A 25,582-nucleotide genomic window follows, 5' to 3' on the forward strand; every position below is an offset into this window, starting at 1 on the left:
GTTATTGCGCTTTAATCATAGAAATTACCTTAAATGGCTTTTGTCCTATCAATAACTTTTTAAGCATTTGTCCAATCATTGCAAAATTTGATGAGAATGTGAATGGGTATAATACATCAGAGAAGCCAAATCCCTGTTATTGCCCTTTAATTATCAACAAGTCTATAGCACAAAGTTTTATTGAGGTGAGCGATATAGGGCCATCTTGGCCATCTTGTTTGAATAATCTTATTAAAACTAACATTATCACAACTTTTAAGCACTGAGTGATTCTTCTCAATATTTGTTTAGTCTATTTATGTTATAGATAAAAATGTATAGAAATATTGAAATTATTTATGATTCTTCTAAGTTTTTGTTCTGAAGTAGTTATTTTAAAATGTAAAAGTGAGGTTGAATTTAAAACTTTTCTATTATTTTAGCCGATTAACTCGTCCAAGGTAAATTAATGCATGATTTGCTAGAATTCTAATATGAGTTAAAATCAGTTAGTTAAAAAATTTAATGATAGCAGCTTGATTAGTTTTTAATTTAACTTTTAGAAATTGGTTGCAGTTTCATTTATTGTTAATTTAAACTTGCACATAACTAGATATGTTCAGTTTTTTAATGGTGTTTAGTTTTTTTCTAAAATTAAAAAGAATACTGGTAGACAAGACAATGAATAGTTTACATACGACCTAGAATAACACAGTTTTGTGAGTTTAAGGCTTTATTTAAGGTGAAATGTTTAATTTTATTTTTAAGAAAGTTATTATTCCCCCCAAAAACAAAGTTTGAAGGGGGATATTTTGGAGTCACCCTGTGGTTGGTTTGTTGGGCAGGCAGACAAACCAGTTGCAATTTCCTTGTCTAGAGAATAACTTCAGAAGTAAAGAAAGGGATTCAATAAAACTTCATACAATGGTAAAACATGATGAGAGTAAGTTTGGTGTACAGGAACTGTAACTGTAATTCAGCTATTTACAGAATAATTGCCCTTTGTTATTTTTTTCTTGTCCTGGGAGAAGTACTACTGGATGGAATTCAGTAAAACTCCTTACAATGAACGAACATATTGAGAGGAAATGCAGTATGTAAAAACAGGAACTTTATTTAAGCTAATTACTGAGTAATAGCACTTTGTTACTTTTTTCTTGTCCGGAGCATAACTTGCAAACTACTGGATGGACTTTAATTACACAACATACAATGGTTATGCACATTAAAAGGAAGTGCAGTGTACAAGAACCATAATTCTAGTTCAACTTATTAAAGAGTTATTGCCCTTTGCTGCTTTTCTTTGTCTGGAGCATAACTTGAAGACCTCAGGAATGAATTTAATTAAACTTCATTGCAGTGCAGTACAATACAAAAACCATAACTCAATTTCAACTGATTGCATTGTTGTCTTACATTCCTGTGTCCTGGAGGCATTCAGGGGTATTTGTCACTCCTGTGACAGCTCTAGTTTTGGAATAATTAACTTTTAGTGTGGGTATTCATAAATAGTGCAAATTGAGTTGATGAAATTAGAATTAAAGGAAAGTACAGGAATGCCTACATCATGTCATCATTTCTCTATCGTATAGCATGAAATGCAATACAATAGTACTTGGACAATTATATAACATCACTTAAACTTATGCATTGTCAAGAATTTTCAGAGTGCTAGTTTGCTCATTTAGTTTAAGAAGATTTCTTTAGGGTGTTTAAATATTATTTTTAGATAACCCCCTAATTACTTCTAATATGTCACACTGTTGTTTATGTTTCATTCATTTTGATACAGAGTCATTTTAGGCACCATTTTATACATTCAGGTTAGATAGTGTTAATCACTTGCACAGTAGACAACTTTAGAACTCTGCACATTTGACGTGTCTGACTGTTTCAATGATAAATTGCTATGGAAAATAAACTCAACTGTAGAACTGATTGAAATATTAGAAATATTAGATACTTACACTTAACTGGTGATGTTTTTCTGTTGGATGCAGTTTTGTAAAAGTATATAACTTGTCTACACTGACAGGGTTTAGAATCTGTGTAATTATGTATCTTATTCTTTTTAACCCAAGATTTCCCAAAAGTTTATTAAAAGAGAAAGATATGCTATTTAAACAAATTTAAAAGCATTATTATATGATATCTTATATGATACCTTATATGACAAGTCTCCTTCATGCTGAATATGTGGTCCAATATTTTAATTGGATTTGTCTGGTATTTCAGGAAAGTCGATGACATGTCCAGAGACCAAGGTAAGCCTAATTGTCTCCTTATTGATAGCGGTTAACCATTTATTTCAGTTTCTAGAAGATTATTACTGTAAATTGTCTGCAAACGATGATTGTCACATTTTTATAAGAAATTCTAAGAGGATGGTTTGAATGAGATATTTCTGTAAAGGTTATATGCGTGGTGTTCAGAACTTTCTTTAGTACTGTCTAGTTATGCCTTCTCTGGAAAACAAGTTTGAGATCAAGCGTGTGAAGGTCAGCATCATGCACTGTTTACAGACAAAATAGTGCAAACATGTTGTACACTTGTGCCAACTCTCATATTATTGATACACTCTTCTTTACATCAAAATCTTTTATCTGTTTGTAAAACATTGCCAAAAAACACATAGAACTTAATTGCATTTTTTAAAAATTCAATATTAACCCTTTATAGTTTTAAATTTAATCCTTGTGTGCGAGTCAACTTGAAACTTATCACTGTGGGAATGTATTGTTTATTTTGTTGTGTGCGAGTCAACTTGAAACTTATCACTGTGGGAATGTATTGTTTATTTTGTTGTGTGCGAGTCAACTTGAAACTTATCACTGTGGGAATGTATTGTTTATTTTGTTGTGTGTGAGTCAACTTGAAACTTATCACTGTGGGAATGTATTGTTTATTTTGTTGTGTGCGAGTCAACTTGAAACTTATCACTGTGGGAATGTATTGTTTATTTTGTTGTGTGCGAGTCAACTTGAATCTTATCACTGTTGGGATGTATTGTTTATTTTGTTGTGTGCGAGTCAACTTGAAACTTATCTCTTTGGGCATGTATTCTTTATTTTGTTGTGTGCGAGTCAACTTGAAACTTATCTCTTTGGGCATGTATTGTTTATTTTGTTGTGTGCAAGTCAACTTGAAACTTATCTCTTTGGGCATGTATTGTTTATTTTGTTGTGTGTGAGTCAACTTGAATCTTATCACTGTTGGGATGTATTGTTTATTTTGTCGTGTGTGAGTCAACTTGAATCTTATCACTGTGGGAATGTACTGTTTATTTTGTCGTGTGTGAGTCAACTTGAAACTAATCACTGTGGGAATGTATTGTTTATTTTGTTGTGTGCGAGTCAACTTGAATCTTATCACTGTGGAAATGTATTGTTTATTTTGTTTTGTGCGAGTCAACTTGAAACTTATCACTGTTGGAATGTATTGTTTATTTTGTTGTGTGCGAGTCAACTTGAAACTTATCACTGTGGGAATGTATTGTTTATTTTGTTGTGTGCGAGTCAACTTGAAACTTATCACTGTGGGAATGTATTGTTTATTTTGTTGTGTGTGAGTCAACTTGAAACTTATCACTGTGGGAATGTCTTGTTTATTTTGTTGTGTGCGAGTCAACTTGAAACTTATCACTGTGGGAATGTATTGTTTATTTTGTTGTGTGTGAGTCAACTTGAAACTTATCACTGTGGGAATGTATTGTTTATTTTGTTGTGTGCGAGTCAACTTGAATCTTATCACTGTGGGGATGTATTGTTTATTTTGTTGTGTGCAAGTCAACTTGAATCTTATAACTATGGGGAGGTATTGTTTATTTTGTCGTGTGTGAGTCAACCTGTAACATATCACTGTGGGAATATTATTGCATCAAATAATTAGATATGTGACTGTTTTCAGTGTTACTTTATCATTTGAAGGACAAAGTTTGGTTACAAGTATAGTCTTACAAAGAAAACCATGCAAATTGTATATCTTCAAACATGAACTGCAGTTCAAAAACTCTTCTAATGAATACTTATGATTCAAGTTTTAAACAATCACTTTTGCTGGATAAGATGTTTGCAGATTTATTGAGTTGACTTTAATTTGATTATTTTCAGATTAAGTCAAATACATGTATGTAGTTTGCCATCCTGCCATGACATTAAAACAGAACTACAATATTGCAATGCTAAATGGCAGACAGTTCTGGTGTAACTGTATCATTTACAAGGAAATGTCAGCATGTCCCTGTGGCGTATTTCTGTCAAGAACTATAGGAACAAATAGGAGGATTTGTTTGCTTAGTTCTTAATGATCCAGATTTCACAAAGTGATTTCATTTTGTAGCTTACCCTTTGGTACGATTAAGTATTATTATCTTAATCATTTGAGAAATTTCATGCAAATAGTAATCACATTTTCCTTCCCATTATTATTATGTTATAATTATGGTGATAGTTTTTGTGTCGCCTGAAAAGACGACATATAGGGGTTACTTTTGTCGGCGGCGTCGGCGGCGTCCGCGTCCCATTTTCGCTTGTCCGGGGTATATCTCCTAAACTATTAGTGGTATCAACTTGAAACTTCATATGTAGATAGATCTAATTGAGGGCAAGTGCAGTGCACAAGAACTGTTACTCTTGCTTCCATATTTTTAGAGTTATTGCCCTTTGTTATTTTTCATGCTTAAAGTTTTGTCCGGGGCTTATCTTGTAGAATATAAGAGTTATCAACTTGAAACTTCATATGTAGATAGATCTCATGGAGGGCAAGTGCAGTGCACAATAACAGTAACTCTTGCTTTCTTAGTTTTAAAATTATTGCCCTTTGTTAATTTTCATGCTTAAAGTTTTGTCCGGGGCATATCTTGAAGAATATAAGAGGTATTAACTTGAAACTTCATAGCTAGATAGATCTCATTGAGGGCAAGTGCAGTGCACAATAACAGTAACTCTTGCTTTCTTAGTTTTAAAGTTATTGCCCTTTGTTAATTTTCATGCTTAAAGTTTTGTTCGGGGCATATCTTGAAGAATATAAGAGGTATCAACTTGAAACTTCATAGCTAGATAGATCTCATTGAGGGCAAGTGCAGTGCACAAGAACTGTTACTCTTGCTAGCATATTTTTAGAGTTATTGCCCTTTGTTAATTTTCTTGCTTAGGTTTTGTCCGTGGCATATCTCGTAAACTATAGGAGGTTTCAACCTGAAACCTATTCTGTAGGTATATCTGATTGAGGGTTCAAATGCCACCTACACTTGAAAGTTAAATGGCAACATCATTGTCTATAAATGAATAAAATGCCAATCTAACAGCTATAATGTCGACAGTAAATAATTCGTCAGGCGACACATCCGACTCGCGGAATTCTAGTTCTACTATAATGTGATATTGAAAGATTTGTTTTCAAGCAATTGTTCAGCCCCACACTCCCATGATACTTTGATGATAAACATGTATCAATGTTTTTTGACAATCTATGACTTATTTCCCAAACATGGGAGCCCTAGAGCGTGGGGTCTGAAAAATGTTTGATCCCTAAATGTGTCCTTTGGGACCTGCTGTAAAACCTATCGTTATCTTTTGTTGTATATTTTACTAAAAAAAAATCCAGATTTCTTTGATTTTTGTTAAATTAATTCAGCATACTTTACACATAAAAAAGAAGAAAAATATCTCCAATTTGCTACATATATTAATGTATTTGCCATATAACTTTAAGGAGACGATTCAAGTCAAATTAGTAGGCGGTCTCGAAGTGAGGTAGGAAAAGCCAGACTTTATATAGCTTGTAAATAATAAAAACCTTACTTAATATCTATAATAAATTTCTATATTAGAAATACTTGACATTTAAGTTTCTGATTTTATTTGGAAAAAAACAGAATAGCCCAAGCAATAAAACCTTTATTTCTTCTTAATATCCCTAATTTATATGAAATAATTAAATATATTGGATAAATGAAAACATGATCCTTGTACTAAATTCAGGACCGTGGTAGGGAAATAGTCCGTCGTTTGAAACCAGCTGATTCTTTTTTCAAACGCGAGTCAAGGTCAATGACTCGTAGCTCAACCGAGTCTGATAAATCAGAAGGTATCGAGGTAGTTCCTGGGCAGTATGGATCTAAATTTATCTCTAGTAAGTTGGCGATCTCTGCCAGTCTCAAGGGGCACAACTCTAGCCAGGAACCACAACCCTAGCCAGAAACCAGTCTTAATAGTTGATGTCTTTATTTTTGCTGAAGATTTATTTTTAGCCAGATAGATTCATGCATCAAGCATTTTTATTTAAGGTTATCATTAGTACTTTCACATTCATTATTTTAGGCTTTTACCTATAAGATTTTGACTTACATTATTAAATCTAAATCTTAGAGCAGGATCATGACCATGCATATTTATAGTCAGTGGTGGCATATTCATGATCATCCGAGTTGTGTCCCTTTATAACACTGGTAGTTGGTGATGCCATACCTGTGTTTCTGCTGAGCTTTTCCATCCTAGCTAACGTGAAGGTCACATCGTGGTTGCGAGGTTTGCATGTCACATGACTAGCTTTCTCCATGTAACATGTTGGCTGCCTAGCATGGCCCTGCCTGGCCAACATTACCATCCAGGCTCCTAACATGTCAACTCCTAATAAAAACCATTTTCCATTACTTTTTCATTTTCAGATTTAACCACTACATATTCTTCACCATTGACAACTATGTTATTTGTTCACATATATTCTTCATGGTGTGATTGGGAATAACATGGATCAGAAAAGCAATTTATTCAAGACTACCTAGCTGTAGTATGGAATGACTATGATATTTCAAACAATGTGATATTATTGTGAGGTTTCTTTTTGTAGAAATCTTCATTTATTCAATAGGCAAGGATAAGGGACACTATCAAATTGTCTTTAAAGGGACTTGTTTATGTTTTATAGGCTCAGACAATGAAAAAATAATTAATGCAAAATGTTTTTTATGGTGATTAAACACTGGTTTCGTGATTAAAGTAGTAAAATAACTCGATTTCAACGAAATTTAAAAAAAATGGTTGTCAACATTAAATCAGTAAGTGAGTCCCTTTAATAGCTAAGTGCAAATAATGGCTTAAAAGGGACTTATTCCAGTTTATAAGTTCAGACAATGGAAAAAAAAAGCAAAATGTGAGCAAAATGCTTTTAACAGTGATAAAACACTGATTCTTGATTAAAGTAGTAAAATAAAAAAAAAATGGCTGCCAACATAAAATCTGTAAGTGAGTCCCTTTAATAGCTAAGTGCAAAAAATGCTGAATATCATCATTAGCTGATGCTTCATGTGGTGAAGTGTGCTATACTAGTATTCCATTGCTATTGTAACAGAATAATAAACATAAAGTAATATCTTCAACATTGCTGTTATAAAGGTATCAAATAAGTACTGTTTAGATCAGTGTTGTTTGTTGGTATTCAGTGTATGTTCATCTTGATATTCTAAAAGGTTTAAAATGTTGATTTATTTCTAAGATTTATTTCTAATTGTAAAACTATTATTTACTTTTAATGATAATTGCAGGTTTTTTGTACCAGAAGTGGAGAAGTCTTCCTGACACATAAACAAACGTTTGTTACATTTTCAGAGCAAGTAAAGCGCAGTCAGAGCGAAAAGGGAAGCGACCGTCTCCAGAACCTTATATCAAAATACCGAGGTTACAACGAGACAGGGGGGCCACCAGAGAGGAAAATTAAGCCCCTGTCTCTGACCTCAAGCAGCAAAATGGGTTTGGTAACAAAGGGGCGAAGTTTTGGGCCAGCAGCCCCGAAATCAGAAAAAGAGGTGAGTGGTGAAGATGTGGAGTGCTCTGAATCACGTGTGCAACAATCTCATATTCCTCTGACCTCATCATGCACCTCTGATGCTTATATCCAATCAAGTAGTCCTCATTTTCTTGCAAATGATTCTACTTGCAAGGACAAAAATGAAAGTAGTCCTCCATTACCAAAAAGTAGTCCTCCTTTGCAAGAAAACTCTAGTGAATCCGCTAATGCTGCTAAAAAGTTTGAGGCGAAAGTAAATGGTGTGGAGATGATGGATGCTGGGATCCAACCTGACTGGGCCCAAGAGGAGGATCAAGCTGAGGATGAGGAGGGAGATGAGGATGGTGAGGAGGAGGAGGAGGAGGATGAACACTCTGGGGAGGAGTGGGACAATGAGCAGAAGGACATTGATGCACTCATTGACAGGTGAGAAGAGTTTTATTGTTTCTTTGGCTTATCTTTTAAAAGGTATTATTTTTTGCTGTACTGGTTGAGAAGCAGTTTCCAACAGTTTTTACAAGTGTTTATTGATTTATTCATACGTGTTAAAATTCCTACTAAAATTGTTCACACTTTAGATAACTACAGCTCAAGCTGCTATTGTTGATATATTTTTCACATGTGTGACGTCGCATATAGTGTATCTAATGGGGGCGCCAAGAGGGTACTTACACTGTTCTGATTAGCTGTTGACGAGAAGCAGTTTCCGACAAATCAAATACGCGGCAGATTTTAGGTGCCTATTGTGTGTTTTTTTATCCATTTATTCAATATACTAAATAGAAGACTATAATACGAGAACTATTATTTAATTTTTCAGCATTTACCAAAAATTAAACCTAAAAACTTACGCCAGTCAATCATCATTCTGGAAATCAGGCAGACACTAAATATCGGTGATATTTTGTTTCATTTCTAATAAGAACTTGTGTTTGTAATCATTTTAGTGAATGTGGGTGTGAAACTAGCATGACAACAGTGTTCGCAAATATGTACACAATGATCATCGTTTGTATAAATCAATTAAGGACAACCTTGTAGCTATTCATAGCTATTTATAACTATGAATATCCCGACGATCCCCCACGTGCAAGTTTTTGTACAAATTGAAAAATAAACATTAAACATTAAATAATAATAAAAGTTATTTACTTGTCTCGGTAAAAACTTCAACTTTTGATTGCCTAGTAACCATATAATTGAATTGCAATACCTTCTTTATGAAGATCAAAAGAAAGTACGCGAAAAAGTGATTTGTCGGAAACTGCTTTCCGTTGGAAACTGCTTCTCAACCAGTACTTAGTTTCACTTTTGTTAGGAGTGTAGGACACAGATGTTTGTAATAGATTTGTATCTTAGCCTAAAAGTTTCATTCTTTCATCTTGATTTCACCTCATTTGCTATTCTGATGATGTTTTAGAGGATTTTGTTGTCCATGAATGTTTGTGATCTGTTTTGTATTCACTGTTATGGAAAACCATTTTCATAAAACTTAAGGAATGAAAAAATATTATTTTATTTTCAACTTTCCTTTAATTTCAACTACTAGTGATATTAATAATTAATAAGATTAAAAACACTGTATTATAATATTATAAAAATAAGCACAATGCATGAAGACATTCTTTTTCAGGGATTTTATCAAATATTCTGTCAATTTTTTCACAATTTTAAAAGCAAATTAAAAATGTGTGACAAAGGAAAGATGAAAAAAATACACACTATAAACAACATTACCTTGTTCTAATTATATTGTCTGGTGCCCGTTAGACTGTAGTTTCTCATGAATAATTATAAGGCCTGATACTACTTGCACACACCCCTCATTGTTATATAGAATGCAGGTTTGGGTTGTGGGGGACTACATAAAGTAGATGATGTACTTTTTCAGGCCTAATGTAGTCGTGTCTGGCCATATCAGTGACTCTATGCATTTGAGGGTCCTGGTTATAGCTTTTTTTCTTTGATTATTATAAAGAAGTATTGCAAAGCTGAGTTTGGAATAATATTTGGATTATTATAGAAACAAAAAAAAATACTCAAGAGAGTCATTATACAGATGTCATGTATAACTGTTTGTGCATGTGTAATGTATTCACTGTGTATGTGGAGATGTCTTATGTTATGTAATGTGGAGTCCATCAGTGTTCATTGTTGCCAAATTGTCAGGTAGTCCAATGCTGACATATGTATTGTGTAGAATGGTGTATTACCCAGGTTTATTTGTACTGTGATATCCTACCATGATATGCTCATGAACAAGCTCTCCATATCATTTTAACAGTTGCTATAGAACTCACTTAGCGTTTCTAAAGAAACTCAAGAAGCGTGGCTACAGGGGGCCCAAGGGAGGTAAGAAGTAGGTATCATTTCAAATTATCTCCCTTGATTATATATAAAAACAAAAGCCAAATGAGCACATAGATTTAACTGCAACTGTAGACCCCAATCTTACTTTTCTGGATATTTCACAGATGTGTTTACTTTGTTCATTTTAGATTTTAAATTTTAGCATGCAAATTCACTCCTTTTTTTTATCAAAGTTACATTTTATTAATCCTCGCATGCTACCTATTTTATAAATTCCATGCCACATCAAAGTAAAGACATCCCTCTGCAACTGTTTCTACTATTAAAAACTCTTCAATATTAATGTAGCATTAAACTGATATTATGACAATTCCTTTGTTAAATCATTTGAAATCACCATTCATTGAACTAATTTGTACTTTAGTTCTTGTATTCAACAATTAACCCTTTCGGTCTCAAAGTAGAATTTAACATTAGCAAATCTGTTCAACTTGCTATGTGGCAAAAAATTAATGAACAGCATTTTCTTACAGTTTTTACTTTTCTAGTAATATAATAATAAAACAAAAATTTCTGTAGCAAGTGCTTGTTCTTAAACATTTCTGTAAGTAGAAAATCATTACATAGAACATAAAGCATAACCTGTAGACCTGTAACTATGTTTTAACATTATTATAGTCACTAATGCAAACAGTCATCGAATTTCCCCATCATTACATCAGGAAACGTGCAATTTTGAAAATAAAATAATATATAAGGACAGATTATTGAAACTACTAGGTGTTCAAGAAACTATCCAATTAACTTATTGCTGTAATGGAAATGCTCCTGATTCAATATTCTTCTTTCATATCATCATGTTACTACCTTGTAGTGGAGGCTGGTTAAGAGTAACATTTGCAGACCAGTAAGTTGCCAGGAGATTTGTTCTTCTTTTTCTTTTGAGGTGAATTTCATTTGTTTTGTCTGCAATGATGTCCGAACAGTTACCCCAGTCCTTGTACCGTTATGTTTTTGCTCTTACGACTGTGGAAAATAAATGAAAATTCAAGTAGATTTCACAAATGTTAATTTCTTTTTATTTAAAACAAACAAAATGTGCGATATAATAATCTTTGTCAATTATTAGTCACATAATCTATCAATTCTATTAACTTAATTGTTGTTTTGATGTAACACATTCGTTATTGTCCTTGGCAAAGGGATGTAAATTTTTCTGGTTTTGCAAACATTTATTGAAGTTTTGAAGTGAGATTTTTCATGTTTTATGACTTTGTTCATGTTTATTCATGTCTTACATTTATCGTGATATTTAAATATAAGTTTGTCTGTATTTTGAAGAAGAAAAACTGAACCTTGGCCCTATTGTCAGTCATGCAAAAGCCTTGACCTTGACCATTGTGTCAAATGAAACTTGGTACACATAATGGAAGAGACAATTATACATATATGAAGGGCTTCTAAATATAGAAATCCAGAGCTTCCGGGCCCTATAATTAGGACCTGAGCGGATAAATAAATTCGGAATTTTTGGCTTTGCGAAGTAACAATCACATCCATGAGAAATGAACACGGCAAAGTCGACTTATCTTTGATGTAAGAAAACAGGGAAGTCATTTAACATAGAGCAAAGTTATTGCCCTCATTTAGGATGTCTCCGGTCTATTTGGGAATGTGTGAATGACAAACAATGTTTGTTTATTACAATTTCTTCATTTTTTACCGAAATTATAAAAAAATGAAAATCATCGAACTGAATTTTATGCGATTTGTTGATATTGAAATGGTCTGGCGTGGTCCAAATCGGTCCAACCTGGCAAATTGTTGGTATTTAGAAGCCCTGCACATGTGTTAAGCAAAGCCTGTAACTCTGGCTTTAATGTTTGTTGAGGTTTGCTCTTTTTTCAACAACAGATGAACATGATGCTTGCTCAGTGGCACATATGTTTTAGTGCCATTCTAGGCAATGGTGTAAATGCTTTCTAAGGCCATGGTTTGTATAATCCATGATTTACTTAGTTCCTGAGTGCCAATCACGGCCATGTCTTGTATAATCTATGATTTATTTTGTTCCTGAATCTTGTTCTTGTTGATTTTATTAAACCAATGGATTTAATGTTCTAACTTGTTTAAGATTTCTGTTATGTGTTTGTTTTAAATGTTGTCAATATTTGTAAAATAGTTTTGTGCTTGTTCACTTCTGTCTTTCTTATTTTTAGCGATTTGTTGTAAATCATGTGCGTGTGTGCATAATAATGTTTATACAAATGGTATAAGAAATATGCAGATTTTGTAGCTTTCATATTCATTAAGTAACACAGCTTATTCATTTATATAGGTTAGTTCATATGAACCCTGTTTCTTTGTAGTTCAATATAATAACTTAATTATTTTGTATATGTTTAGTCTTGCTTCAAACTAGTTGCATTATTCACCTACAATACTTATAACTATTATAATATTTCTATCTTCTTTATAATTGAAAACAATTATATATTTAATCTTATGGTAGAGAAATAGTTTTAGAGTCTGACTGTAAAGATATATAACATGTTTTTACAGAAGTTGCATTGTTGGTGATTCATTGGTTCTTTCGAAATAATATCACCTAGACTGAGAGTAACCACTTTATTATCCTTTATACTCAATGTATTTAATTCATGTTTCCTTTTTTCTTTAAAATGTTTTTAAACGGCATTTGATTTGGTTTTCAAACTTTTTACAAATCTATCAACTGGTTGAATAACGAATATTTTCCTCTTGTCTCGTTTCAGATCAGCCTCGCACCCCAAACCGCTGCTTTCCGTTAGCCCGCCTAAAATAACGAGCAAAGTTATAGCTGGTCTGCTCAAAACTTCCATGGGGCCACTGTCAGGGTCAAATCAAATGGCCTTGATCTCACCAGATGGCCCCCTCTCTCCACCAGCTTCTGCACTGCCTGATGCACTGTCACCTTGACCTTAATATTCACCCTTGACCTTGAATGCACCAAGGTGATTTGCTTTGTTGAGTCGCATAATGGAATAGTCATGGTTTATGGCTTTAATGTTCAATGTTCTAAACTATGTCAAAGTTTTATCAGGGGATGGTTTTGGCTGGAACCTAAAAGACTTGTGGAATGAGAATAGAAATCTGATGTTGTAATATGCTAACATCGAGTTATATTGTACTAGTAATAATTTATTGTTCTGTTTACCATTTTAAAATGAAACAAACGTGACTACATACATGTGCATTTTACTTTATAGAAAATTCTATGCAAAATTTAACAAAATGTTGCCTGATGTCTAAGTCATTGTAGTTTAGTAATCATAAACAGTCTGGAATAGCCAATTTAAAGGTGGTAAATATCTAAAGCGTGGTGTGGCCATTTGCGAGACATTCAAAGATTTATTGTGAAAAACAAGGGATATGGTATTAAAGATATCAGATTAATCCATAAAAACTGACATTATGGGGTGAAATTTCATAGACTTCTCTCATTAATAGCAAAAATGATGCGTTGGACCACTCCTTCTGAAGCAAACCTATATATTTTCTGCACTGCTATATTTGGCATTCATTAGACATTAAAATGGTGGCACTAGCTTACCCTCTCTTTATTCAAAATCTAATTGATGTGATTCTGTGAGACTTTTGTTAGAAGCTTGCTTGAATATGGAATGTTCAGTTTTAACTGAATCTTGATCAGATTTATGTAATCTGTTATGAAAGATCTGTTGTTTGAGTTGTGTAAGTTTAGTATTGACTATTCCATTCCTGCTTCAGCTGAACTAATCTGACCATCATAAATAGCTTTTGCTCACTTTAATTTTAACAGTGTCTTTACTATTTTACATTGTATAACTGTAATAGTTGGGCATTTTTAGACAAGAATTCAGCATTTTGGCATTTTGACAAACATTTTTACAAATAGTGCTTGCTTTAGTTTTAGTTTTAAATCTCATTTTGGGGTTTGAAAATTACTTAATTTATAGTCTTTATTCGTCATTAATAATGTTATGGGCCATCTTATTAACGGGCGAATCGCATAATCAGGGACAAATCACATTATCACGGGCGAATCACATTATCACATATACAAATCTTTTATGTTGGGTTGTCCTGAGATATACTTGAAACAAATAGTTTTGCTGGAAAAAATTAACATTAAAGTCCATTTGAATTTGTAAATTCAAATTTTAATTTGCAGAGTATCCAATGGAATTCTTTACCTTACAATATTTATCGTTGAAACATCTGATGCTCGCTCATAAGATGGCTCCTTCAAACTCCTTAGAAAGGATAAAAAGAGCAACTTTTAACAGCTATTTATGTGATCTGCTTGTATACCTTGGTTTGAAGTTGGTTTGCTGTGTTTCCCATTAAATAGTTTGCAATAGAAATTTTGATTGTAATTTAATACCGATTAAATAATATTCAAATGTATTTTTGATAAATTTGAACCTTATATTCTTTTCTAAAATAATTTAATAGCAAATTATATTTTGAAATTATTTAATTAATTGGAATTTATATAGTATCATTGTGTTCGGTGCTAACTTTCACAATCATGTTTTCAGTAAATTAATTACATGCATTTTCCTTAAGAAATCATTTTAAGAAGAAGGTTGTAATTTCTTACAATAAAATGCATTAATGTTAATATTATTAATATAGTTTTTGAATACTATTATTATTAATATACCTATGCATAGAAGTACTTTAGTTTTAATTGTACTGTTACTAGCCTGTTATTACAGGTTTAGTGGGAGGACTGTTTCATCTTCATTAATTTGAGCATATTTGAAAGCATTTTCATATTATAACTAAATTATTTGAACAAGTTTCCATCTTGTTTTGAAAAAAAGATGATTATTGTATTTATAAAACTATGGACAAAGACTGTAATAACAAATAGCAACACTTTATTTACCATTACCCTTGTATTTTAGCGAAGGCGGGACGTACATTTCTCAGATGATGTGCGTAAACAAGCACTTTCATTTCACCCATTCTGGTGGTGGTCATGTGATGTTTGACCCCATATACCATTCACCCAGACATAATTGTCATTTCCTGTCATTCACCATCAAATGTTGTTTTGGATTGTGTTGTGATCACCCAGACTGAAGTATAGGTGTCAATACCGGTCAGGGATGGAGATTGGTTTTATATAACTATTCATAGATTTATTACTATTATTATCTCAATACAATAACTAGTTGGAGAGCCGTGTTCGGCCATTTAGGTTGACAAGTTATAGAAGAATTTCGCTTTAGAACAGGTATTGATAAAAACAGTACTTACGAAACTGAAACCCCAGGGGTCAAGGTTGTATGACTGTCTATAATATATACACAATAAGACTGAATACATGGTTTTGTATGAATTTATAATATATAGAAAATCTTTTTTCACTATCCCTGACCAATACTGCAACCTGTTAAATGAAGTGCTTTAATTGATTAAGAAAGCTCTTGCTTAAGAGTACTCCCCCCATCCCATATATTGCTAATATTACAGCTGGCTTTGACTGCACCGCTTACAGATGTGTTCCATGCTGCTGCACTGTCACCATCAGCACACATTACCATACTCTTTATTACTTCTACATTCATCTTACAATTATCTACTATAATTCAGAGAGTGCTTTTTAGTTGTCTTAAACAATACATTTCAATCCACATAAAATACGCCTTTAATTGTTAACCTCTGTTTGAAAGACATGGGGCCAGTTTCATCAAAAAAAACTAAGATGAAAAATTAGATTAACACTTCAGATCCTATTATCCTTTTTGACAGCAATACTAACCCTGACCAATCAGATAACTGATATTTATTTGCTAAATCTGTTATATGACATCAGTTTTTGTTGTGAAACCGGCCCATGATTACTTGAAACAGACTGTTCTACTTTTATATAGAATTATATGTTCCAGTCCATACAGTCAACAATTCTAATTGATATATATATGAAACAGTTGTAGTCACTCATGCTGTACTTACAATGAACACATAAACAACTAGGAATAATAAAAATATATTCAGTATTGAAAAAAAAATGTTTAAATCATTTCAGGTACACGAAAGTTCTTAAAATGTAAACCAGGTGAAAATATCAAGTCAACCAATGAGAAAACTTTAAAGGAACCGGAGAGAGGTAAATCTGATAGGAAGGAGAAAGCCTCTCTTAAACCAATCAGTCAATCTTCTCATGATGATACAACCAAACAACATTCTACAAGATGACCCTGGACATCAGTGTTAGGACTCTGATAACTCAAACATTTGGCCAGTGTCTGCATATACAGTGCATAGCGTCAAGTAGAAATAACCACATATTTAACACTGCATCTTTTTTGGTTTAATGCTGTAAGAGAACATGACAAAATTCCAAATTACTACCTAACAATGTGAATCACACGTTTTTCTTACCATTCAATTTACAATCACTTTGCTGAGGATGTTCACATTGCATGTTTGAAGTTCTTCATGAAAAACATGTTGTTGGATTTTTCACTCTTTTTTTTTAGAAATTCAGTGTTCTTTACTTAAACTTGACGAAGTAATATTGATTATTGTTTTGAATGATATTGTCCTTTAACTTTTCAAATTGTTCTCTCCTTTTTTCTTCTTAAAAAATAAACTCTAAATACCAGACAAAAAATTATCCAAATTAAAAAAAATCAAGAATAAAAAGTTATTATTTTTCTTTTTGTTGAAGGTTTTAAAAGTAACCAAATTGCCCTCAGCAGAATCCAGTATCCTATCTTAGTTTATTTTCAGTCTGCTTCTATCAATTATTGGAAAAGAAATAGCAAGAGGTTTATTATAGTTGCCCATTATTTTGAGGATTAATTACCCCCACCCACACAAATCCATACCTTGTATTGTTCTATTTTTCTGGCACTGACAGTTCCCTGTGTTTCCTGTCTGACTGCCAGCTAATATAGTGTTATTTAACAAGAGGATGCACGTTTTCTTCTGTTTTGGCAATACTTAGAAATGCCTTTTCAAGCTATTCATGTTCCATTTTGGTGTCAGATTTTACCAGCCAACCAAAATATGATCAAAGTTCAAGGTTATACTGAATTAGCCTTGGCACAGACGTCTTCAACAAAGCAATTTTTATTTTTTTATTTTTACATAATGTCATGTTAATCCTTTAGTTGTTCTACTTTGCATAAACTTCAACTACAAATGACTGAATTAATGATGTAGACTGGTTCTCTCCGTTTTTGTTTATAATTTCATGGTTTTTAAGCACTTGACGGAACCTTCCTTCCTGCCTCTGTTTTTGATGGATCTATATTGGGGTCTATTACCATTTTCATTCCGGCTGTGATACATGCTAAATCTGTATGTGATATATTTATATGTTGTATTTGTGTATAAATCTGCCATGATGACCTGTATGCCATGACAAAGCAGAATTGTGATCTAGTGTAGAAACAAAGATAATACCTTGAACATTTTTGCACCATTTACACCTGGTAACAGCTCTTTTATTTGCATACTATTTTCTTAAAGAAATTTAAATTACTCAATGCATTGTTTTTATTTCATAAACTAAATGCTAGATTTTTACAATTTGGTAAATAAAATTTTCAAGGTTTTTGCTTTGTACAATTTAGTAAATCAGTATTATTTATTTATAGATGTACTTACATGTACGTATTTACATTTCTACATATTGATAGTTGCATATTTCAGTACAGTTTATGCCTTTCTAAATCAAGATTCATATTTCTTACATCTACATGTACACCTTTATTAATGTGTATTTTGTATTTTATATATAATATATATTTTTATTTAAATTTACTATGTCTACCTTATCTTTGATGAATGCATTTTGACTCTCTGACATAAAAAAGATCATTTACATTTTACTGTATGAGAACTATTTTTATTTGAATATATGTAATAAAAACGAATGCTCATTTTGATGACACAAATAAATCATGAATGAAAGGACATTTTAATATTTTCTATTTCTCTGTATTGTATTAAAGAGCTATGATGATATTGAAAAACCAACATCAGGTGAAAGTGGGTTGAATAGGGATGGACTTTTGACCTTTCCCTTGGAATGCTATTGGAGGCCGTCTCCGTGTGGTCAACAGAAGTGCAGCGACCATTATTTGTCTGGAAGTGCATCGTGATCTAGTGCTTCGAAACACTTCATTGTCCCCTTTCATGGTTCTATAACATTAAGTAAGGCCACAAAATTCAAATTAGAGAAATGCTCTAGGTCTACTATAGTGCTATGGCAGAGGCCTATTACATGATGCAAAAACTGTTATCGATTTTAGCAGTGGCAATGCTACCATAAATTTTGAAGGCCAAACTTCAGAATGATTTAAGTGAATATGGCACGTTAATGAGGGCAATCACTTGCTTCATGTTCATGAACAAATTTTCAGACCTTTATTGCCTTGGTCAATATAGAGACAAGGTCATGTGTGAGGGGATAAAGGTTGCCATAATATCACCAAGACCATTTAGTTGCTAGACAACGACAAAAACATCTTGCAACAGGGAACAAGAGATTTGGCAAATCGGAACAAGAGCCTTGGCATTATGACTAGAAAGCCTTGACAAAACAGCACAAGTCTTGGCAACACAACTAGATAGCCTTGGCAAAACGGCACAAGAGCCATGGCAAAATGACACAAGAGTCTTTTATGACGCTTATTTCCGTGTCGGACTAACTACTACCCGAAGACGGCACAGCGAAGATAATGCTAGAGGTGGTCGTCCCTGTGAATAAGATGACAAGTACCCAAATCAGACTTCCGATGTTTATTGTCCAAGGTTAAATGACAAATTATAATAAACTAAATATTAAGGTAAATACGCATAATTATGTAAATGCATGAATATGTGACAATTAAGATTATTAACAATATTTGGGAATGTTGATAATAACAACGCTTAGCAATGTGAAAGGTACCAATAAATATGAATGTATTAAATAGAGACACAACTTGTATGACTAATATAAAGTGTACAAGTGAATTGTAAAGTCAACAGTATGTATTTGCAACATAATTGTAACAACAATATACATAACTTATTTTAGCCTATTTAATAAACTTAATTTAATTCCATGTTTTTAAGTCAAAAATAAAATAACAATCTAATAACAGAGTAAAACCACATACCTGTGAATTAGATGACAAGTACCCAAATAAGACTTCCGATGTTTATTGTCCAAGGTTAAATGACAACCTGGACTGAGAAGTCATGGGTTTAAATTCTAAATTTGAGGCTAAGTTGCCAACAACTGGCACTGTCATCTTAAGAGTTTTACTTGGCTTAGAATTAAGAGTTGCCTTTAGATTATCTTTGTTTCTTTGATCTAATATATATGCTTATCACAACTTGTCTGGCTTGTATAGGTGTTTAAGCCTAATTCTTATGATTAGCAAAACCATAGAACAAAAAAGGTGCTAAAATGTAGTGACAACAGTCTAAGGTAAGAATTTAGTGTTGGCTTAAGAACTTACTGAAGTTATGCAAGTTGCAAATATGATGACAAAAATACAAAATATAACATAAAATGTTTATAATATCAAGAAATGACATTATAAGTTATCTGAGTCAATTCTAGATCAGTAGACAATCTCAATATTTTGCAACACAATATAATGCAAAAAGAATGATCATAATAGTTCCCCTGGAGTCTCTAAGCTTTGGACGCCAAAGGTTAAAAAGAATGATCGTAATCCGTGTGGATAGCTAAGATTGATAGGTCACACATCAGTAAAGTTTAAGTGATCAGCAAAAAATATACTGAAGCATAGAAAAACAATCATTAGTATTCGACTTGTGTATTTTTTTTTATTTTTTTTTTTGGTTGCATATATACATACATGTACAATCTATATACAAATAAGATACAAAAAGAATAAAAAATTCAAGAAATGAAATTCGAAAAATTGAAGTATATACATATTTGTACAATGACGTCAATATTAACAACATGGAGCTCCTGAAAAAGAAATGTCATGACTAAAGAAAAAAAGTGTCGACACAATAAAATAGCACCATAGGCGACAGCAATAAAAGCAAGGAAACAGTGAATAGTTTGGCAGGGGCAGATTCATACCAATAGCAGGTGCTCACATTTTGTCAAGAGATATTGGTGACAGGTAGCCATGGTGTTCTAAATGTAGATTGATAAAAATGGTTGTTTGAACATATTTGATAATTTGTAACGTTGCCAGATAGTTTGGAACTTGATGTAACTTGTCTGCAGACTCATCTTCAATTGTAAACTCGGTCCAATCTATGATAAGTTTAGGAAAAATAAATGAGCCAGAAAAATCCATATGATTAACAGTCTCTGGTATACCGATGGTGGAAAGTGACGGGCACAATGGTAGTGTCATGATCGGGATAAAAATGCAATCATGTAAGCTTGTTACTTCCAGTAACAATCTAGGTGCTCTACGGAATTTGGTGATTCTGATAATGAGGGTAATGAAAAAGATGCTGTTTAGCTGTAAAAGAGCAAATGTGGCATGCTCCCATGATAAGGTGCTATCAAAATTGAAAGCTGAAGATTTTGCAGTTCCAGGCCTGGGTGTATAAATGAATGATGGCAAGGTTGTTGGCAGTGCCTTAACATTAGTAGCTTGCTGCAATACAGCAACAGTTGAAGCTAATTTGCCTAGCTTACGATACACCCAAAACAACACTAGTGTGACTAATACAGCATAAACTAATGAAATTATGTAGAGTATGCCATTTAGATCGGGCCAAGCAGAATGAAGCTCAACCTAAGCCCCCCCCCCCCCCCCCCCCCTGAAAGTAAAATGATGATAAACTACTAAGTTCCAGAGTTAATAGAATTAAATATTTATTTAATATAGAAAAAAAACAACACCATGACTCCTAAGGGTGAGCATTTTAATACGCAAAAGCTTATTTCACCTTGCTCCAGAATATCCTAGATTTTTTTTGTGGACCGTTTCCTCTTCTTGCCCTCCATTGTGTACGAATCAAGATATTTAGTGACACATGCTGGGTCAATGAAGCGTTTTAGCTGCCATGAAGATTTCTTAATACCCGTAAAATGGCATCTGAAGAAGCGCCCTTTGGCTGAATAACTGCCCTCACTTATGCGGTCAGGTTTCCATAAGGTTGACCTGCAATCTGCATTGGGTTTAACCTGGGGACCTTGAGTGGACCGTGACTGCTCATTTAGGTCAACAACAGATTTAGGGGGTTCAATCTGAGGACTCTCAGTCTCATCAGTCTTTGAAGTTTCGGTAGACTGAGGACTATTGGTCTCAACAGGTTGAGGATTTGTATCAGGCTGAACTTCAGGTTGTCCATGAGACATTTGAACTGGTCTTAGGGTTTGAGTTGTGTTCAGACTGATGGTCATTTCTAGACAATTCATCAGGGGCGACGTTGCTGTCGGAAGAATCTGACAGCAACCTTTCATGAAAATGCTTTAACCGTTTTGCATTAACGAGACTTTTCAAAACCTGATTGGTTTTGCAATTCCGTAGTTTGTATGTAAATTTGGTACCAAGGTCTACAATGACAAATTATAATAAACTAAATATTAAGGTAAATACGCATAATTATGTAAATGCATGAATATGTGACAATTAAGATTATTAACAATATTTAGGGAATGTTGATAATAACAAGTTAACAACGCTTAGCATTGTGAAAGGTACCAATAAATATGAATGTATTAAATAGAGACACAACTTGTATTACTAATATAAAGTACAAGTGAATTATAAAGTCAACAGTATGTATTTGCAACATAATTGTAACAACAATAAACATAACTTATTTTAGCCTATTTAATGAACTTAATTTAATTCCATGTTTTTAAGTCAAAAATAAAATAACAATCTAATAACAGAGTAAAACCACATACCTGTGAATTAGATGACAAGTACCCAAATAAGACTTCCGATGTTTATTGTCCAAGGTTAAATGACAACCTGGACTGAGAAGTCATGGGTTTAAATTCTAAATTTGAGGCTAAGTTGCCAACAACTAGCACTGTCATCTTAAGAGTTTTACTTGGCTTAGAATTAAGAGTTTCCTTTAGATAATCTTTGTTTCTTTGATCTATTATATATGCTTATCACACCTTCTCTGGCTTGTATAGGTGTTTAAGCCTAATTCTTATGATTAGCAAAACCATAGAACAAAAAAGATGCTAAAATGTAGTGACAACAGTCAAAGGTAAGAATTTAGTGTTGGCTTAAGAACTTACTGAAGTTATGCAAGTTGCAAATATGATGACAAAAATACAAAATATAACATAAAATGTTTATAATATCAAGAAATGATATTATAAGTTATCTGAGTCAATTCTAGATCAGTAGACAATCTCAATATTTTGCAACAAAATATAATGCAAAAAGAATGACCATAATACTCTTGGCAACACAACTGGAGAGCCTTGGAAAAATGGCACAAGAGCCTTAGCAAAACGGCACAAGAGCTGGAAAACGGCACAAGACCCTTGGCAACAAGACAAGAGCCTTGACAAAACGACACAAGAGCCTTGGCAAAACGGCACAAGAGCCTTGGCAACATGACACAAGAGCCTTGGCAAAACGGCACAAGAGCCTTGGCAACATGACACAAGAGCCTTGGCAAAACGGCACAAGAGCCTTGACAACACAGCACAAGAGCCTTGGCAACAAAACTGGAGAACCTTGGCAACATGATGAGAGAGGCTTGGCAAAACGGCACAAGAGCTTTTGCAAAACGGCACAAGAGCCTTGGCAAAACGGCACAAGAACCTTGGCAACACCGCACAAGTACCTTGGCAAAACGACACAAGAGCCTTGGCAACACGACACAAGAGCCTTGGCAACACGACACAAGAGCCTTGGCAACACGACACAAGAGCCTTGGCCTTGGTCAATATATAGACAAGGTCATGTGTGAGGGGATGAAGGTTGCCATAATATCACCAAGACCATTTAATTGCTAGACAAAGACAAAAAGATCTTGCAACAAGGAACAAGAGCTTTGGCAAAACGGCACAAGAGCCGTGGCATTATGACTAGAAAGCATTGACAAAACAGCACAAGTCTTGGCAACACAACTAGATAGCCTTGGCAAAACGGCACAAGAGCCATGGCAAAATGACACAAGAGTCTTGGCAACACAACTGTTGAGCCTTTGCAAAACGGCACAAGAGCCTTAGCAAAACGGCACAAGAGCCTTGGCAACAAGACACAAGACCTTTGGCAACAAGACACAAGAGCTTTGACAAAACGACACAAGAGCCTTGGCAAAACGGCTCAAAAGCCTTGGCAACAAAACTTGAGAACCGTGGCAACACGATTAGAGAGGCTTGGCAAAACGGCACAAGAGCCTTGGCAAAAAGGCACAAGAGCCGTGGCAACACGACACAAGAGCCTTGGCAACACTGCATAAGTGCCTTGGCAAAACGGCACAAGAGCCTTGGCAAAACGGCACAAGAGCCTTGGCGACACGAAACAAGAGCCTTGGCAACACGACACAAGAGCCTTTGCAAAGCGGCACAAGAGCCTTGGCAACACCGCACTAGTGCCTTGGCAAAACGACACAAGAGCCTTGGCAAAATGGCACAAGAGCCTTGGCAAAATGGCACAAGAGCCTTGGCAAAACGGGACAAGAGCCATGGCAAAATGACACAAGAGTCTTGGCAACACAACTGTTGAGCCTTTGCAAAACGGCACAAGAGCCTTAGCAAAACGGCACAAGAGCCTTCATTGGCAACAAGACACAAGACCCTTGGCAACAATTACACAAGAGCTTTGACAAAACGACACAAGAGCCTTGGCAAAACGGCTCAAAAGCCTTGGCAACAAAACTTGAGAACCGTGGCAACACGATTAGAGAGGCTTGGCAAAACGGCACAAAAGCCTTGGCAAAACGGCACAAGAGCCATGGCAACACGACACAAGAGCCTTGGCAACACCGCACAAGTGACTTGGCAAAACGACACAAGAGCCTTGGCAAAACGGCACAAGGCCCTTGTCAACACCGTACAATTGCCTTGGCAAAACGACACAAGAACCTTGGCAACACGACAAAAGAGCCTTGGCAACACGACACAAAAGTCTTGGCAAAACGGCACAAGAGCCTTGGCAACACCGCACTAGTGCCTTGGCAAAACGACACAAGAGCCTTGGCAAAACGGCACAAGAGCCTTGGCAACACAACACAAGAGCCTTGGCAACACAACTGTTGAACCTTGGCAACACGATTAGAGAGGTTTGGCAAAACGGCACAAGAGCCTTGGCAAAACGACTAGAGAGCCTTGACAAAACGGCACAAACGCCTTGGCAAAACGACTAGTGAGTCTCAACAACATGGCTATAGAGCCTCCGCTCCACTGAACAAGAGCCTCTGCAACATGACACAAGAGCTTCACCAAAAACGGCACAGGGGCCTCTGCAACACCTTACAAGAGCCTTGCTTACATGGCACAAGAGCTTCGGTAAAACGACACAATAGCCTCGGCAACACGACGCGGGAGTCTCAACAACATTGCCTTTAAAATCTCCACTACACTGCACAAGAGCCTCTGTAACACGACACAAGAAGAGCTTCAGTCAAACAGCGCAGATGCCTCTAGCTGCAACACGATACAAGAGCATCGGTTAAAATACAAGAGCATATGTAATACGGCACGAGCCTCGAAAACACAACACGGGAGCCTCGCTTACTCGTCACAGGCGCCTCGGCAACAGGATACAAGAGTCTCGGCAACACGATACAGGAGTCTCGGAAACACGATACAAACGACTCGTTAACACGTCACAAGAACCTCAGTAATACGGCACAAGAGCCTAGGCATTATGGAACAGGAGTCTCTGCAGCACGATACAAGAGCACACGACATAAACGCCTATATAACACAACACAAGAGCCTCAGTTATACAGCACAAGAGCCTCGGCAACACGGCACATGAGCCTCGTTTACACGACACGAGAGCCCCATTAACACGGCACGAGAGTCAGGGAATCATGATACAAGAGTCTCGGCCTCACGGCACAAGCGCCTCTGTAACACGGCATGAGAGGCTCCGTTGAATGGCACAAGAGCCTCGGCCATACGGCACATGGGTCTTGGCACACAGCACATAATTCTCGGCAACACGATACAAGATCCTCTGGTACACCATTGAAACGAAAAACTCTTTAATAAATGTAAAATTAGTGTTTTAAGCATCCTCACACGAGCCTAGGCAACACGTACGACACAAGAAGTGCTGACTCCTAACTGGATACATATTCGCCAGTTTCTCAAAAATCAAATCACTATAAGTGCTAAGAGATTTTGGGAATGGTATAGAGGGTATTGATTTCAATGACGCCAAACAATGAAGAGGTGATTGCGAGATGATGTTAAGATCAATTGAAATAGCTTGAATATAGAACAACACGAATGTGTTAGAACTGTTTATGTTTATAATATTACAGAAGTGTAGTTTTGATGGAAAGTGTGTGTGAAAGTGTATAACCTCGTGACGGAATATGTAGA

General features: G+C 34.8%; 1 protein-coding gene across 11 annotated transcripts in view; it reads left to right on the forward strand.

Moving 5' to 3' along the window:
• Nucleotides 1–18,033, forward strand: part of LOC128228922 (uncharacterized) — an 83,246-nt gene extending 65,213 nt beyond the window's left edge. For 4 of the 11 annotated variants that reach the window (XM_052940474.1, XM_052940472.1, XM_052940482.1 and 1 more), the window contains 8 exons: nucleotides 2,215–2,243; nucleotides 5,692–5,732; nucleotides 5,961–6,111; nucleotides 7,587–8,190; nucleotides 10,049–10,123; nucleotides 10,949–10,981; nucleotides 12,849–13,067; nucleotides 16,136–16,270. In XM_052940474.1, the coding sequence (XP_052796434.1) occupies nucleotides 2,215–2,243; nucleotides 5,692–5,732; nucleotides 5,961–6,111; nucleotides 7,587–8,190; nucleotides 10,049–10,123; nucleotides 10,949–10,981; nucleotides 12,849–13,032 (1,117 nt within the window). In that variant the 3' untranslated portion in view covers nucleotides 13,033–13,067; nucleotides 16,136–16,270. Of the gene's footprint in view, nucleotides 1–2,214; nucleotides 2,244–5,691; nucleotides 5,733–5,960; nucleotides 6,112–7,586; nucleotides 8,191–10,048; nucleotides 10,124–10,948; nucleotides 10,982–12,848; nucleotides 13,068–15,008; nucleotides 15,039–16,135 lie in introns of those variants that run through there. The other 7 variants (XM_052940473.1, XM_052940478.1, XM_052940475.1 and 4 more) reach the window with 7 other exon arrangements.
• Nucleotides 18,034–25,582: the final 7,549 nt, after the last annotated feature.

The sequence above is a fragment of the Mya arenaria genome, chromosome 3 (assembly GCF_026914265.1).
Source record: "Mya arenaria isolate MELC-2E11 chromosome 3, ASM2691426v1".
Classification (NCBI taxonomy): Eukaryota; Metazoa; Mollusca; class Bivalvia; order Myida; family Myidae; genus Mya; species Mya arenaria.